This window comes from Eurosta solidaginis, chromosome 4 (assembly GCF_040869045.1).
Source record: "Eurosta solidaginis isolate ZX-2024a chromosome 4, ASM4086904v1, whole genome shotgun sequence".
NCBI lineage: Eukaryota > Metazoa > Arthropoda > Insecta > Diptera > Tephritidae > Eurosta > Eurosta solidaginis.
In genome coordinates, this window is record NC_090322.1 from 239,206,467 (window position 1) to 239,223,336 (window position 16,870).

General features: G+C 37.3%; 2 protein-coding genes across 2 annotated transcripts in view; both read left to right on the forward strand.

Annotated features, from left to right (window-relative positions):
• LOC137251122 (NIF3-like protein 1) overlaps positions 1-8,146 on the forward strand; it is a 72,000-nt gene extending 63,854 nt beyond the window's left edge. Inside the window, exon 4 of the mRNA XM_067785206.1 lies at positions 7,562-8,146. Coding sequence (XP_067641307.1) covers positions 7,562-7,978 — 417 coding nt within the window. The 3' untranslated portion in view covers positions 7,979-8,146. The remainder of the gene's footprint in view (positions 1-7,561) is intronic.
• SmB (small ribonucleoprotein particle protein SmB) lies at positions 3,057-4,230 on the forward strand. The gene is made up of 2 exons (XM_067785207.1): positions 3,057-3,182; positions 3,249-4,230. The coding sequence occupies exons 1-2, from the start codon at positions 3,180-3,182 to the stop codon at positions 3,837-3,839; spliced, it is 594 nt and encodes a 197-aa protein (XP_067641308.1). The 5' UTR covers positions 3,057-3,179; the 3' UTR covers positions 3,840-4,230.
• Positions 8,147-16,870: the final 8,724 nt, after the last annotated feature.

Here is a 16,870-nt window from a genome sequence, read left to right on the forward strand (position 1 = left end):
ATTGTATCAGCATAAGTCTGACAAGAAAAAATTTAAATTTAGGTACATTCGATTATTGAATACAAAAACAAAAACGTTTAAACAGCAATATATCGGCACTCTGATGTTTGGGAATGTACCTAGCCTTTTGTAGCAATATAGGAGTATTACATATATGACCCGCACCAATTTTATTGAAAAAATTATTCTCACATATTTGTAAAGCCGTGACCAAAGTTTCGCGTTGATATCTCTACCGAAAGTATTTTTGGCCACCAACTCCATATAAGACCGACCACTGTGGAACGCCGAGAAAGGCCCACGCCAGAAAGACAAATCACCTAAAAGAGCGAGAAAAAAAGAGCTAAAGGAAAAGAGTCAATTCATTCGTCACAAAAAACAGCTGATCTAATGTTTACATGCGCAATGCACAATTTTGTGTGAATTGTGGCGCCAGGGGGTCAATTCCCTAACTGTGAAAAACTGAAAAATGTACACTCATTGAAAACTCATTTGCACACACAATTTACACTTTAAATTATCATGCGATTCTGTAAATTATTGTGCACATTGTTTTGCTGAATGAGCGCTGAATGTAAAAGTCTTTGTCAGTGAGAAAATATTCATCAACGCCATGAAAACAAAAAAGTCATTCTGCAACGATGCGTATGAGTTTTGAATGTCACAATAGTGTACACTGGCTGCCAAGAAAATTCACGAAGTTTTTATCAGTGAGTTTTTTGTTCACAGTTTTGCTTTACAGAATCAGAATTTCAAAGTTTACACAATTTCGTGTTAGCGAATAGGGCCGGTAGAACTTTAAGGCCCGTCACATGAGCAGTTTTTCATATAAATGCATTTAACTCGATCGTTTGCAGTATGAGTAGACTGAATATATTTTGTATGGAGAACGGCAGATTGTGCAACACTGGCGCCATCTGACATGTAAAAGTAGCCAACTTCCAACTTTTGTGGCAAGCAAGGCATTAGAAGAAGTGTTTAACATTTTCTTTGGCTAGAGCATATATGACACTATTTTATTTTTGCTTGGATTGCAAGCGAAAAAAACTGACGAAACTTTATCGGAACTTCAAAACACAAAAACAATTTCTATCATGAAAAAGCGAGACCACTATTCCCCAAAAATTAGTGAGGTTGATATGTTTTTGTTTATGTTTTACATTTTATTTTTACATTAACACTTTTAACAATAAAAACAATGCAAATACATAACACGCAAAAATTATTTCGGTCCCTAATAGTTCACCTTTTTCACAAGAAAGTTGATTTTAATTATTGTGTTTTTATGCACTAAATTTTCAAACTTAAAACAAAATTTTCATGTGCCAGAAAAAAATAATGAAAAAACGGAATGTCAAAAAAACCTAATGAAATACAAACTGGCTCGTTTGTTTTTAATGAACTAGACTGTATTTTCCTTGTATTTCGTTAGTTTTTTGAAATATAGTTTACGCACTTACACCAGTACTGAAGCCGTATTAGGAGAGAGTGCGACAAAAAATTTAAAATAAAATACAAGGAAAAATACACGAAAATAAAGTAGTGTCATATAGGTATAAGGGTGCTTCACATTTTACAAGTGAAATCCGTTGGTAGCTTTTCTAACATTTTTCACAGTTAAAACTTCAGTTTAACAAATGAATAGGACCCAAAATATGTTAGCAGGTATATTTCTTGTATAGTGAGAATGTTTATAATACTATGTCTCCACGGCACCGAAATTAAGTTGATTTCGGAAGAAATTAAGTTCAGCCGAAATTACATGGAAACTAGCCAATTTCGTTATGTGAAATTGACAGTTTTCATTCGAAAACGAAATTAGAAATTCTTAATTTCATCGAAATTGGACCGAAATTAGGGGCAATTTATTGAGCGGCTTCATGGAGACATAGTATAACAGTGATTCGTAGAATTTTGTATGTGAATGGGCAAGGTGAAATAAACCTCATTTGCCAAGGCTGAAGTTCCTTCATTTTTACAAACGTACGTCTTGCGTGATTGTGGCGATGTTGATGGCATGGATAAACTTCCTTGTGTCTCGGCCATTACGCCACGATTCAGACCTTGCTTATATATAACTCGGTTATCTTTATTTTCGTACTTAACTCCTAATCGTTACTTAATTATCTAGGTTTCCTTTATCAATTTTTCCCTTGGTCAGTCCGTAGTTATGAACATACTTTAGAGATGCTGAGAAGCCAACATCCTTTCAGCTCAACCAACCAAAAACCGAAAAACATTTTTGTTGAGCCGAGGATGACTCTGCACTACCACTCAGACGAAAGGACTAAAACGGGAAGTTCTAAATAAAAGCGGAGTCATTGGTGCCGTTTGTCGTATCGCTGTAGTCGTATCCCTAACGTAAAGCTGGAGACATTGGTGCTTTATCGGTAACCATATCGGTAACCTTTTAACAGCTGATTCGACCAACCTTATGAGAATCAATGCAATCGATTATTGGTGCCGCTAAGGTCGTAACCGTATCGTAGCCAACCAATTGGGTTTTGGTTTACCGTCGTAACGATAAACAACTGATTACGTTAGGGATACGGATACAGCGATACGACATACGGCACCAATGACTCCCGCTTAACCCTATACGATACATTGTTATCGATTATTGGTGCCTTAACCTAAAAATCGTGGAAATTTCATAAAAATTAAGAAAACGCAAAAAATTACAAACATATTCCACAAAAAATAAGTCACTTAGTCAAAACGTATCCAAAACAATGAATAAAATCTACAAAAAGTTATTAGATTCACCTACTCAAATATTTTTAGCTTATGGATATGGCAAAAAACCAAAAACCAATTGGTTGGCTATGATATGGTTATGGCGTTAGCGCTATGGTATGGCACCATTAATCGATTACATTGATTTCCATAAGGTAGGTTCGATCAGCTGTTTTATCTGATTATGGTTTTATGGTTATAAGTCACCATTAATTGGCCTTTTAGCAGGAAAACCCAAGATTTTTAACAAATACAGCAACACGTATAAAAATGCAACCTTGTGAAATGTTTACCTTAAGTGCAAGGCGAATTTCGCCTTGCTTAAGTGTGGCAGCGCAAATTTGTATTCGCAGAAGCGGATTTTGACAGTTCTCTTCACAAAGTAAAATTTCGCCGACTTAATCGTTTATTATAAACCGCATTTTTTAATAAAATATACAAAAATGGTAAGTATTTTTTTAAAATTAAGCAACTTTGAAAACAAATTTTTAGCTATACATTTTGTATTACAGACCATCGGCAAGAATAACAAAATGATCCAACACCTTAACTATAGGGTGCGGATTATGCTGCAAGACTCACGGACATTTATAGGCACTTTCAAGGCATTCGACAAGCACATGAATTTAATACTTGGAGATTGTGAAGAATTTCGCAAAATACGATCGAAAAATTCCAAAGTACCAGAACGAGAAGAGAAGCGAGTTTTAGGATTTGTGCTGCTTCGTGGCGATAACATAGTATCATTGACAGTGGAAGGTCCTCCACCACCAGAGGAAGGCTTACCGCGTGTACCTATGCCTGGCACAGTGGCAGGTCCCGGTATGGGGCGTGCTGCGGGTCGTGGTGTGCCAATGAATATTGGTTCAGCACCTGCTGGACTGCAAGGGCCTGTCAGAGGTGTTGGCGGCCCTGCCCAACAACATATGACGCCAATGGGTAGAGGTGTACCACGTAATCCAATGATGGGTGCCCCGTTACCGGGTATGGTACCTGGAGTAATGCCACCCATGCCTGGTGGTATGGGAAGAGGTGGTCCACCAATGCGTGGGCCACCACCTGGTATGATGCGTGCACCTCCTCCAGGACGTGGTGGATATTAAAGTGTTTAAATATATATGTACGCGTGTCTAAGCTAATGAATTATAGTATAACAAGAAGAAATAGAATTTTTCAAATTAAAATACATTTGAAATACTATTAATTTATATTAAACATAGAGAAATGGAATATTATATGTAAAAAGTCTAGAACAGGTGATTGGTCCCGCCCCCTGTTTCGGAGTGGTCCGGGGTGATTTTTCGGTTTTTCGGTAATATCTTTTGAACGAGTTGGAATTTGTATTTTCCGCCTTCACATTATTAATACTCTTTTGGGCGCGTATTATCAATGGACTCCAGTTCTAGACTTTTACCTAATATATAAAATAGATTTGGGTATTTAATTATGTAATGTCTAAGAAGACAACCAATAAACTCCTTTCTCTAAAAAACACCAATGGAATTTAATGTATGTAACTGCTAGGTAGGATTATACTGTAGTGTAACTCAACATGATGGCTTATCTACGGATACAACTGCTCCAACTAGCGGTGGGTAATGACACTATTTTTTGAGTGTTAACACAGTAGCACAGGCACACTTTGCAGTGTTAACACATTGTGTTGACACAATTGTGTTATAACTGATTATCGAAAGTCGATATGAGTGTAGGCACAATATCAGAGCACAGTACTGTGTTACTTACCTCTAATGCCACGTTTGACGCCATTTAGAAGAGTAAATCATGGCAACATTTATCTTCTTTCATACTCCAATTTTTCAAAGTCATATCATCTGGTCAAGAGGATGGTAAGTGCCCCTGTGGACACCATTTTTTTATGAAAAAATCAAAATAAAATAAAAATTTTGAGAGCGCAGTGAGAATTTTAAAATCTTTTTAAATGTCATTATCCTCTCACCGGTTTTATCTTGTAATATTTGTATCATGTGTATAAATATGTTTTGAGTGAAGTGTCATTGGAAACCAATACAATCAACACACAAGCACAATGGACTATCTATGTATGTGCACTTACGATCTGAGATTAATCGATAAGTGTGCGTGTGCGTGCCGCACATTACTGTGTGTTAACACAATAATACAGCACAGTGCTGTGTTACTCAGCCTTAGCTCCAACTTCTCACTCCTTCGGGTTTACTCTATATATATATCACACCTCCCAATTCTCACAATCGGGTTGTGGCATATCGTGCTAGTACGAGATGCATCGAAGATCCGCAATCATCGTTAACCATTCCCAAAATTTCGGGGAGTGCTTTTGCGGATAATACAACAACCAACATATAGACAAAGTCGAATTCCTTTGGAAGAGAGGTTTTCTTCCTACACGCCTTTGTTAAAGGTGCGCCTATTGGTACAGTCAAGCTAGTACTCGAGGTACCGGATATGAAATCCAAGCAACACCCCAGCGGGTTAGGGGATCAGAATATACCCGCTGTAGGTATGCCTGTCGTAAGAGGCGACTAAAATACCATATTCAAAGGGCTGTGTAGCGCAACCCTTCAGGTTGCTAGCGCAATATATAACTTCTCCAAACCCAATTGTCAACCTCACCTATCCGCGGCGAATCCTGTTTCACTAACAGACGAGGCTGTGGCGACCCCAAGCTCCTCTCGGAACTTGGGGGTGGAGAGAGAGGGAATGGCCGGAAGGTTTAATGTGGCCACATAAATCGTTTCCGAGATGGTCGGGCTAACACCTTAATGGTGCTGTGGTACCGGAGCATACCGGATCTGCATCCGGCAAAGGACCATTACATCGATAACACTCCCAAAAGCCTTCGGGGAGCAACCTTATCGCTACAACAACAACAAATCCAAGCAACATTCTACAAAACCCGGGGGGGGGGGGATACTTTTTTGCTGTTAAAAACTATGACAACCTATTGTAATAAAGGAACTTAATGGATTAAACATGATTATGCTTAAATATCATCCATTGGTCGGGTAAAACTCGCCTTATTCCCGACTTTCCCAGGACAGCATACTCATTGAATTCAGTAGTGTCTGTGGCAGATGTGGCCCCAATTAAACCGATAAATACAGTAATTCTAGGAATTTTAATTATATATGTACATAGGTTCTATGAGTCAAGGTTTGAACAATTTCTGAAAAGAGGACTGACAGTTTCAGAAGCATTTTAGGATTATTTCTAGCTTACTATGGACTATTTCTGAATGAATTTTTTTTTTTTTTTTTTTTTTAAGAAACATATTTGCGCTATTTTTTTTTCACCTGTTGTTTTCGGCCCATTTTCGGGATTAATTCATATAGCTATGGGGATTATTTCGGAACTGTATCTGGATCATTTACGGGCAAACAACCCTGAGCTTCTACAGACAGTTTAGGAACTGTTTCCGAGGTCAGTTTGAAGCTCTTTTGTACTAATTTCTGCACTATTTCGGAAATCCAATCGGGTAATTTGGGCCTATTTCGGATTTTTTAGGGTAATTTGGAAACTTTTTCAGAATATCTCGATCTGTTCAAGATGGTTTTTGAATTTTTGGAAATAGTTTTGTTAAAGTTTTCTTAAGTATGTACTATATATTCAAACATTATTTTAGATTATATACAGGATCATCTCGGAAGAATAGATTTTTAAAATCATTACAGGAGTATACCAAAAACTATTGAAAACTATTTTGATCGATTTATTATACTCGCACATGAAATTAAAGTATTTTTATTTCCGTTAATTTTCGGATATATAAAACCCCTGAAAATTTAATTGAAAAAATCCTTCAAATTTCTACTTTTAAAATTTTCGAAATTTTTAAGAAAATTTCTAACCGAATTTTTTCGAAATCGTTTTTGAAATTGGTTTGCATGGTTTTCGTTATACAATTCATAGTTTTTTTCTAAAATTTAATTAAAAAAAAAGTTGTCATTAAATAGGCAAATAACAGCATCTCAGACTCAGGAACCAGACTATATATTTCCGAAGGTTTATGATGCGCTGAATCGAAATCTGGCATCAGAATTGCTCTATCAGCTCTAGTTTTCTTAACCTAAAAGTGCAAAAAGCACCATTTTCCCCCATATTTGAGGTAATTAGCCTTGCAGATGTTTCCTTTCACCAAAATTAAAGGACGGTATCTTTAAATACAAGTATTCTTCTTTCAAATGGCGTTGAGTTTGCTCAAATATCATTTTTTTTTCGGTGAGATATCGCATTTTGAAATTTTCATGTTTCTTGTGGTGCGGTAGGGGTGGTTTCTAGAGGTTAGGGGGTACGGGAGTTGATGTGTTAACAGTTAAGTTGGTTAGCCCACTTGTCGTGTGAGATATCTAGATAAAAAAATGATATTTGAGCAAACTCAACGCCATTTGAAAGAAGAAGACTTGTGTTTAAAGATGACATCCATTAATTTTGGTGGAAGAAAACATCTTCAAGGCTACATAACCTCAAATATGCACTTTTAGGCTAGGATATCTCGAAAACCAGAGATGATAGAGCAATTCTGAGGCCAAATTTGGATTTAACGCATCATAAACCTTCGGAAATATATGTGACCCGGTCTATGAAAAGGTGGCTTATGACTCAAAAAAGAAATTGCGAGAAACAGCTGTTAACGATAAACAATGCATTTCTTCAGGACGTTTGTGCTCCTTTTTTTTTTTTTTTGAGTTATAAGCCACCTTTTCATAGAATGGGTCACATATAGTCTGGTTTCTGGGTCTGAATGTTGGTTAAATTTTGTCGGCCTGTGTAATTTTAATCGTACTTTCGATACAAATTTAAAGAAGTTTACCTTTATTTACAGCCCAGCGTTTTGGGTGGGGATTTTGGTGGCGCTGGCCGTACTTTTACCACATCATTGACGCTGTCGGAAGCCATCGCACGGGTTCAAAGGCATATTGGTCACGATGTTCATTTAGCTATAGGCGTCAATCATAGCCTAGATACGCCTATTACTGTGGTCGCTGTTTGTGCTGGCTCCGGTGCATCAGTACTAAAAGGTTGCGAAGCTGATCTCTTCATAACAGGAGAAATGTCTCATCATGACGTATTGGATGCTAACCATCAAAACACCTCAGTCATTCTATGTAATCACAGCAACTCGGAACGTGGCTTTTTACGCAAATTCCAAAATAAACTTTATGATTCGCTCAAAGGTGATTGTGAAATAATAATCTCTGAGAAGGATAAGGACCCTTTGAAAACACAGGTTAAGGATTAAAAATTTGCGTATGCGTTCATTCTTAATATTTGTATTTTGAATATTATTATTTTAATTGGAACATTTAAGCTGAACGTTTTTGACACACAAACAACTGAAAGTTGCGTACTGTAAATACTGCCTCTTAAAGGATAAAAATAAATAAATATTTCTTTTTTATATGCTTAATTTAATGGGTATCATAATTTAAGTGGTGGTACAGGTATTGTACAAACAAAAAAAATAAATAAACCAAATAATTTTACAACGAACAATAAGGGACCGGCCATATGGAGAAATTTGCCCCCTGTGCGGTGCGCTCGTGCTTTTAAAAAGGCTCCCAAATGAGGCTATCCGACGAAGAAAAGTTCCTTTTAATATATAGGCACCCGGTCTGGTGGCCTGCACTAGCTAAAAGTACCTATCTTAAAATGCTTCAAAAGGTGCAACGGAGTTCGGCGCTCTGCATTACCGGGGCTCTCGGCTCCACTCCGTCTGAAGCACTCAACACAATGCTATACCTTCCACCTCTTGACCTGGTGGCGAAGAAAATAGCGGTCATCGCCGCTCTACGCATAAGGGAAACAGGTCTCTGGTCAAAAAATGGATCTAATGGACACGCAACAATCCTGGGCACGAACGCCCCTAATACCGGTACGTACTGACTACTGCACGCCAAAGAACGTATTCGTTAAAAACTATAGTATATATATATACCATCGCGACAAGACTGGAATGCCAAAGAACGTCTTCGTTAAAAACTATAGTATATATATATATATACCATCGCTACCAGATCACTGTAGTGTTTACCAAGCGGAAATGCTGGCAATACACAGGGCTGTGAATCATCTCGGGTCTATGCCTAAGGATGGTAAACGGGTGTTTATTTTCTCAGACAACCAGGCCGAATTAAACGCCCTGGACTCATTCGTCGACAACGCAAAGTCGGTCACTGAATGCCGCAGATCTCTTAACTAGATGGCTCAGCACTTCAGTATCAGCCTTATATGGGTACCTGGGCACAGGGATATTGAAGGCAACTGCAGAGTAGACAAGCTGGACAGAAGAGGTATACCCATGGCCACTTTCAGGCTTCGTGTGAAGACAAGCGCTATAAGAATTGCAAATGAACTATGGTCAGCCATATCACCGTGTGAGACATCCAGGCTAACCTGACCCTCATATGACAAGGGGCGCACAAGAGCGCTTCTGATTTTAAACAAATCAGTTCTATCGTCCCTGATAAGGATTCTAACAGGGCGTTGTTTAATAGGCACGCATGGTGCTAGAATGGGGGTAACGACCTTCGACTATTGTCGAGAGTGTCCAGCACCTTCTCTGTCATTGTCCAGCGCTTAGTAGGCGTCGGTTGGTCATCCTTGGTAAACCTTTTCTACATGACCTTGCTGAGGTCTCTAGCTATGAAGTCAAGGCTCTAGCAAAATACATAAATTCCACGAAGTCGTTTTACCCGCTTTAGGCAGGGTAGGGGTCCTCTTTGGAGACCGTATAGGGTATTACAATGGGCTCATTGGTGGCCTAAGTAGTGAGCTCTTACCATAGTGTCCAGATCAGCCCTCGCAACCTAACCTAACCATATAGGCACTCATGGCCTTAGACCTTTACACAGAGAGCTACAAAGCAAAATTCATGGAAAGTTTTTATAATCACTCGGGTGGATGTTGTACCAAACCAACTGTTATTCCATGTAAGCTTCCAAAATATAACTATGGGCTTCCGAAGCTCGAATTTGGGGCCTTCCTAACATATTTTATTTATTTAGTCTCTGTAAATACAGAAAGTTTTGTTGCTGATTATCGGCAAGTTTTATTTTATTTTTTATGCCGATATGGGTATCAAACGAAAAGTATTTCACTCCGCATTACAATAGGGGCATTTTTAGTAAAGCGAAATAAAATGAGAGAGCGAAATAAAAAAAAATTGCATGAGATATGCCGATATGGGTATCAAACGAAAGGTACTTCACTCCGCATTATAACAGGGACATTTTTGAGAAGGATTGCCATTTAGGCTTGCCACCTATTCGAAATTAAAAAAAATCGGATGAGATATGCCGATATGGGTATCAAACGAAAGGTATTTCACTACGCATTACAACGGACATTTTTGAGTAGGGTTGCCATTAAGGTTGCCACCTATTCGAAATTTAAAAAAAAAATGCATGAGATATGCCGATATGGGTATCAAACGAAAGTTATTTCACTCCGCATTACAAAAGGGACATTTTTGAGTAGGGTTGCCACCTATTCGAAATTAAATAAAAATTACATGAAATATGTATGCCGATATGGGTATAAAACGAAAGGTATTTCACTCCGCATTACAATAGGGACATTTTGAGTACGGTTGCCATTTAAGGTTGCCACCTATTCGAAATAAAAAAAAAATTGCATGAGATATGCCGATATGGGTATGAAACGAAAGGTATTTCACTCCGCATTACAATAGGGACATTTTTTAGTAGGGTTACCATTTAAGGTTGCCACCTATTCGAAATTCAAAAAAAAAATTGCATGAGATATGCCGATATGGGTATCAAACGAAAAGTATTTCACTCCGCATTACAATAGGGCCATTTTTAGTAAGGCGGATTAAAATGAGAGAGTGAAATAAAAAAAAATTGCATGAGATATGCCGATGTGGGTATCAAACGAAAGGTACTTCACTCCGCATTACAAAAGGGACATTTTTGAGAAGGATTGCCATTCAGGGTTGCCACCTATTCGAAATTAAAAAAAATCGCATGAGATATGCCGATATGGGTATCAAACGAAAGGTACTTCACTCCGCATTACAACGGACATTTTTGAGTAGGGTTGCCATTTAAGGTTGCCACCTATTCGAAATTTAAAAAAAAATGCATGAGATATGCCGATATGGGTATCAAACAAAAGTTATTTCACTCCGCATGACAATAGGGACATTTTTGAGTAGGGTTGCCACCTATTCGAAATTAAATAAAAATTACATGAAATATGTATGCCGATATGGGTATAAAACGAAAGGTATTTCACTCCGCATTACAATAGGGACATTTTGAGTACGGTTGCCATTTAAGGTTGCCACCTATTCGAAATTAAAAAAAATCGCATGAGATATGCCGATATGGGTATCAAACGAAAGGTACTTCACTCCGCATTACAACGGACATTTTTGAGTAGGGTTGCCATTTAGAGTTGCCACCTATTCGAAATTAAAAAAAAAATTGCATGAGATATGCCGATATGGGTATCAAACGAAAGGTATTTCACTCCACATTACAATAGGGACATTTTTGAGTAGGGTTGCCACCTATTCGAAATTAAAAAAAAATTGCATGAGATATGCCGATATGGGTATCAAACGAAAGGTATTTCACTCCACATTACAATAGGGACATTTTTGAGTAGGGTTGCCATTTAGGGTTGCCACCTATTCGAAATTAAATAAAAATTACATGAAATATGTATGCCGATATGGGTATAAAACGAAAGGTATTTCACTCCGCATTACAATAGGGAAATTTTTGAGTAGGGTTGCCATTTAAGGTTGCCACCTATTCGAAATAAAAAAAAATTGCATGAGATATGCCGATATGGGTATGAAACGAAAGGTATTTCACTCAGCATTACAATAGGGACATTTTTTAGTAGGGTTGCCATTTAAGGTTGCCACCTATTCGAAATTAAAAAAAAATTGCATGAGATATGCCGATATGGGTATGAAACGAAAGGTATTTCACTCCGCATTACAATAGGGACATTTTTGAGTAGGGTTACGATTTAAGGTTGCCACCTTTTCGAAATTGCATAAGATATGCCGATATGGGTATCAAAAGAAAGGTATTTCACTCCGCATTACAGCAGGGACATTTTTGAGATGAGATTTTGCATGAGATATACCGATATGGGTATCAAACGAAAGGTATTTCACTCCGCATTACAATAGGGACATTTTTGAGTAGGGTTGCCATTTAGAGTTGCCACCTATTCGAAATTAAAAAAAAAATTGCATGAGATATGCCGATATGGGTATCAAACGAAAGGTATTTCACTCCGCATTACAATAGGGACATTTTTAGTAGGGTTGCCATTTAAGGTCAAAAAAAAATTGCATGAGATATGCCGATATGGGTTTCAAACGAAAAGTATTTCACTCCGCATTACAATAGGGACATTTTTAGTAGGGCGAAATAAAATGAGAGAGCGAAATAAAAAAAATTGCATGAGATATGCCGATATGGGTATCAAACGAAAGGTATTTCACTCCGCATTACAACAGGGACATTTTTGAGTAGAATTGCCATTTAGGGTTGCCACCTATTCGAAATTAAAAAAAAATCGCATAAGATATGCCGATAGGGGTATCAAACGAAAGGTAATTCACTCCGAAATTAAATAAAAATTGCATGAAATATGTATGCCGATATGGGTATAAAACGAAAGGTATTTCACTCCGCATTACAATAGGGACATTTTTGAGTAGGGTTGCCATTTAAGGTTGCCACCTATTCGAAATTAAAAAAAAATTTGCATGAGATATGCCGATATTGGTATGAAACGAAAGGTATTTCACTCCGCATTACAATAGGGACATTTTTGAGTAGGGTTGCCATTTAAGGTTGCCACCTATTCGAAATTGCATGAGATATGCCGATATGGGTATCAAACGAAAGGTATTTCACTCCGCATTACAATAGGGACATTTTTAGTAGGGTTGCCATTTAAGGTCAAAAAAAATTGCATGAGATATGCCGATATGGGTATCAAACGAAAAGTATTTCACTCCGCTATACAATAGGGACATTTTTAGTAGGGCGAAATAAAATGAGAGAGCGAAATAAAAAAAAATTGCATGAGATATGACGATATGGGTATCAAACGAAAGGTATTTCACTCCGCATTACAACAGGGACATTTTTTAGTAGGATTGCCATTTAGGGTTGCCACCTATTCGAAATTAAAAAAAATCGCATGAGATATGCCGATATGGGTATCAAACGAAAGGTATTTCACTCCGCATTACAACAGGGACATTTTTGAGTAGGGTTGCCTTTTAGGGTTGCCACCTATTCAAAATTAAAAAAAATTGCATGAGATATGCCGATATGGGTATCAAACGAAAGGTATTTCACTCCGCATTACAATAGGGAAATTTTTTAGTAGGGTTGCCATTTGGGGTTGCTACCTATTCGAAATTAAATAAAAATTGCATGAGATATGTATGCCGATATGGGTATAAAACGAAAGGTATTTCACTCCGCATTACAATAGGGACATTTTTGAGTAGGGTTGCCATTTAAAGTTGCCACCTATTCGAAATTAAAAAAAAATTGCATGAGATATGCCGATATGGGTATGAAACGAAAGGTACTTCATTCCGCATTACAATAGGGACATTTTTTAGTAGGGTTGCCATTTAAGGTTGCCACCTATTCGAAATTAAAAAAAATTGCATGAGATATGGCGATATGGGTATGAAACGAAAGGTATTTCACTCCGCATTACAATAGGGACATTTTTGAGTAGGACTGCCATTTAAGGTTGCCACCTATTCGAAATTGCATGAGATATGCCGATATGGGTATCAAACGAAAGGTATTTCACTCCGCATTACAATAGGGACATTTTTCGTAGGGTTGCCATTTAAGGTTGCCACCTATTCGAAATTAAAAAAAATTTGCATGAGATATGCCGATATGGGTATCAAACGAAAGGTATTTAACTCCGCATTATAATAGGGACATTTTTGAGTAGGGTTGCCATTTGGGGTTGCCACCTTTTCGAAATTAAATAAAAATTGCATGAGATATGTATGCCGATATGGGTATAAAACGAAAGGTATTTCACTCCGCATTACAATAGGGACATTTTTGAGTAGGGTTGCCATTTAAGGTTGCCACCTATTCGAAATTAAAAAAAAAATTGCATGAGATATGCCGATATGGGTATCAAACGAAAGGTATTTCACTCCGCATTACAATAGGCACATTTTTTAGTAGGGTTGCCATTTAAGGTTGCCACCTATTCGAAATAAAAAAAAATTGCATGAGATATGCCAATATGGGTATGAAACGAAAGGTATTTCACTCCGCATTACAATAGGAACATTTTTGAGTAGGGTTGCCATTTAAGCTTGCCACCTATTCGAAATTAAAAAAAAATTGCATGAGATATGCCGATATGGGTATCAAACGAAAGGTATTTCACTCCGCATTACAATAGGAACATTTTTGAGTTGAGGTTCCATTTAGGGTTGCCACCTATTCCAAATTAAAAAAAATTGCATGAGATATGCCGATATGGGTATCAAGCGAAAGGTATTTCACTCCGCATTACAATAGGAACATTTTTGAGTAGAGTTGCCATTTAGGGTTGCCACCTATTAGAAATTAAAAAAAAATTGCATTAGATATGCCGATATGGGTATCAAACGAAAGGTACTTTACTCCGCATTACAATAGGAACATTTTTGAGTTGAGGTTCCATTTAGGGTTGCCACCTATTCCAAATTAAAAAAAAATTTCATGAGATATGCCGATATGGGTATCAAGCGAAAGGCATTTCACTCCGCATTACAATAGGAACATTTTTGAGTAGAGTTGCCATTTAGGGTTGCCACCTATTAGAAATTAAAAAAAAATTGCATGAGATATGCCGATATGGGTATCAGACGAAAGGTATTTCACTCCGCATTACAATAGGGCCATTTTTGAGTAGAGTTGCCATTTAGGGTTGCCATCTATTCCAAATTTAAAAAAAAATTGCATGAGATATGCCTATATGGGTATCAGACGAAAGTTATTTGACTCCGCATTACAATAGTAACATTTTTGAGTAGAGTTGCCATTTAGGGTTGCCACCTATTCCAAATTAAAAAAAAAATTGCATGATATGCCGATATGGGTATCAAATGAAAGGTATTTTACTCCGCATTACAATAGGGACATTTTTGAGTAGGGTTGCCATTTAGGGTTGCCACCTATTCGAAATTAAATAAAAATTGCATGATATGTATGCCGATATGGGTATAAAACGAAAGGTATTTCACTCCGCATTACAATAGGGACATTTTTGAGTAGGGTTGCCATTTAAGGTTGCCACCTTTTCGAAATGAAAAAAAATTGCATGAGATATGCCGATATGGGTATGAAACGAAAGGTATTTGACTCCGCATTACAATAGGAACATTTTTAAGTAGAGTTGCCATTTAGGGTTGCCACCTATTCCAAATTAAAAAAAAATTGCATGAGATATGCCGATATGGGTATCAAATGAAAGGTATTTCACTCCGCATTACAATAGGGCCATTTTTGAGTAGAGTTGCCATTTAGGGTTGCCACCTATTCCAAAGTAAAAAAAAAATTGCATAAGATATGCCGATAGGGGAATCAAACGAAAGGTATTTGACTCCGCATTACAATAGTAACATTTTTGAGTAGAGTTGCCATTTAGGGTTGCCACCTATTCCAAATTAAAAAAAAAATTGCATGATATGCCGATATGGGTATCAAATGAAAGGTATTTTACTCCGCATTACAATAGGGACATTTTTGAGTAGGGTTGCCATTTAGGGTTGCCACCTATTCGAAATTAAATAAAAATTGCATGATATGTATGCCGATATGGGTATAAAACGAAAGGTATTTCACTCCGCATTACAATAGGGACATTTTTGAGTAGGGTTGCCATTTAAGGTTGCCACCTTTTCGAAATGAAAAAAAATTGCATGAGATATGCCGATATGGGTATGAAACGAAAGGTATTTGACTCCGCATTACAATAGGAACATTTTTAAGTAGAGTTGCCATTTAGGGTTGCCACCTATTCCAAATTAAAAAAAAATTGCATGAGATATGCCGATATGGGTATCAAATGAAAGGTATTTCACTCCGCATTACAATAGGGCCATTTTTGAGTAGAGTTGCCATTTAGGGTTGCCACCTATTCCAAAGTAAAAAAAAAATTGCATAAGATATGCCGATAGGGGAATCAAACGAAAGGTATTTGACTCCGCATTACAATAGGAACATTTTTGAGTAGAGTTGCCATTTAGGGTTGCCACCTATTTCAAATTTAAAAAAAATTGCATGAGATATGCCGATATGGGTATCAAATGAAAGGTATTTCACTCCGCATTACAATAGGGACATTTTTGAGTAGGGTTGCCATTAGGGTTGCCACCTATTCGAAATTAAATAAAAATTGCATGAGATATGAATGCCGATATGGGTATAAAACGAAAGGTATTTCACTCCGCATTACAATAGGGACATTTTTGAGTAGGGTTGCCATTTAAGGTTGCCTCCTTTTCGAAATGAAAAAAAAATTGCATGAGATATGGCGATATGGGTATGAAACGAAAGGTACCTCACTCCGCATTACAATAGGGACATTTTTTAGTAGGGTTTCCATTTAAGGTTACCATTTAGGGTTGCCACCTATTCCAAATTAAAAAAAAATTGCATGAGATATGCCGATATGGGTATCAAACGAAAGGTATTTGACTCCGCATTACAATAGGTACATTTTTGAGTAGAGTTGCCATTTAGGGTTACCACCTATTCCAAATTAAAAAAAAATTGCATGAGATATGCCGATATGGGTATCAAATGAAAGGTATTTCACTCCGCATTACAATAGGGACATTTTTGAGTAGGGTTGCCATTTAGGGTTGCCATCTATTCGAAATTAAATAAAAATTGCATGAGATATGTATGCCGATATGGGTATAAAACGAAAGGTATTTCACTCCGCATTACAATAGGGACATTTTTGAGTAGGGTTGCCATTTAAGGTTGCCACCTTTTCGAAATGAAAAAAAAAATTGCATGAGATATGCCGATATGGGTATGAAACGAAAGGTATTTCACTCCGCATTACAATAGGGACATTTTTGAGTAGGGCGAAA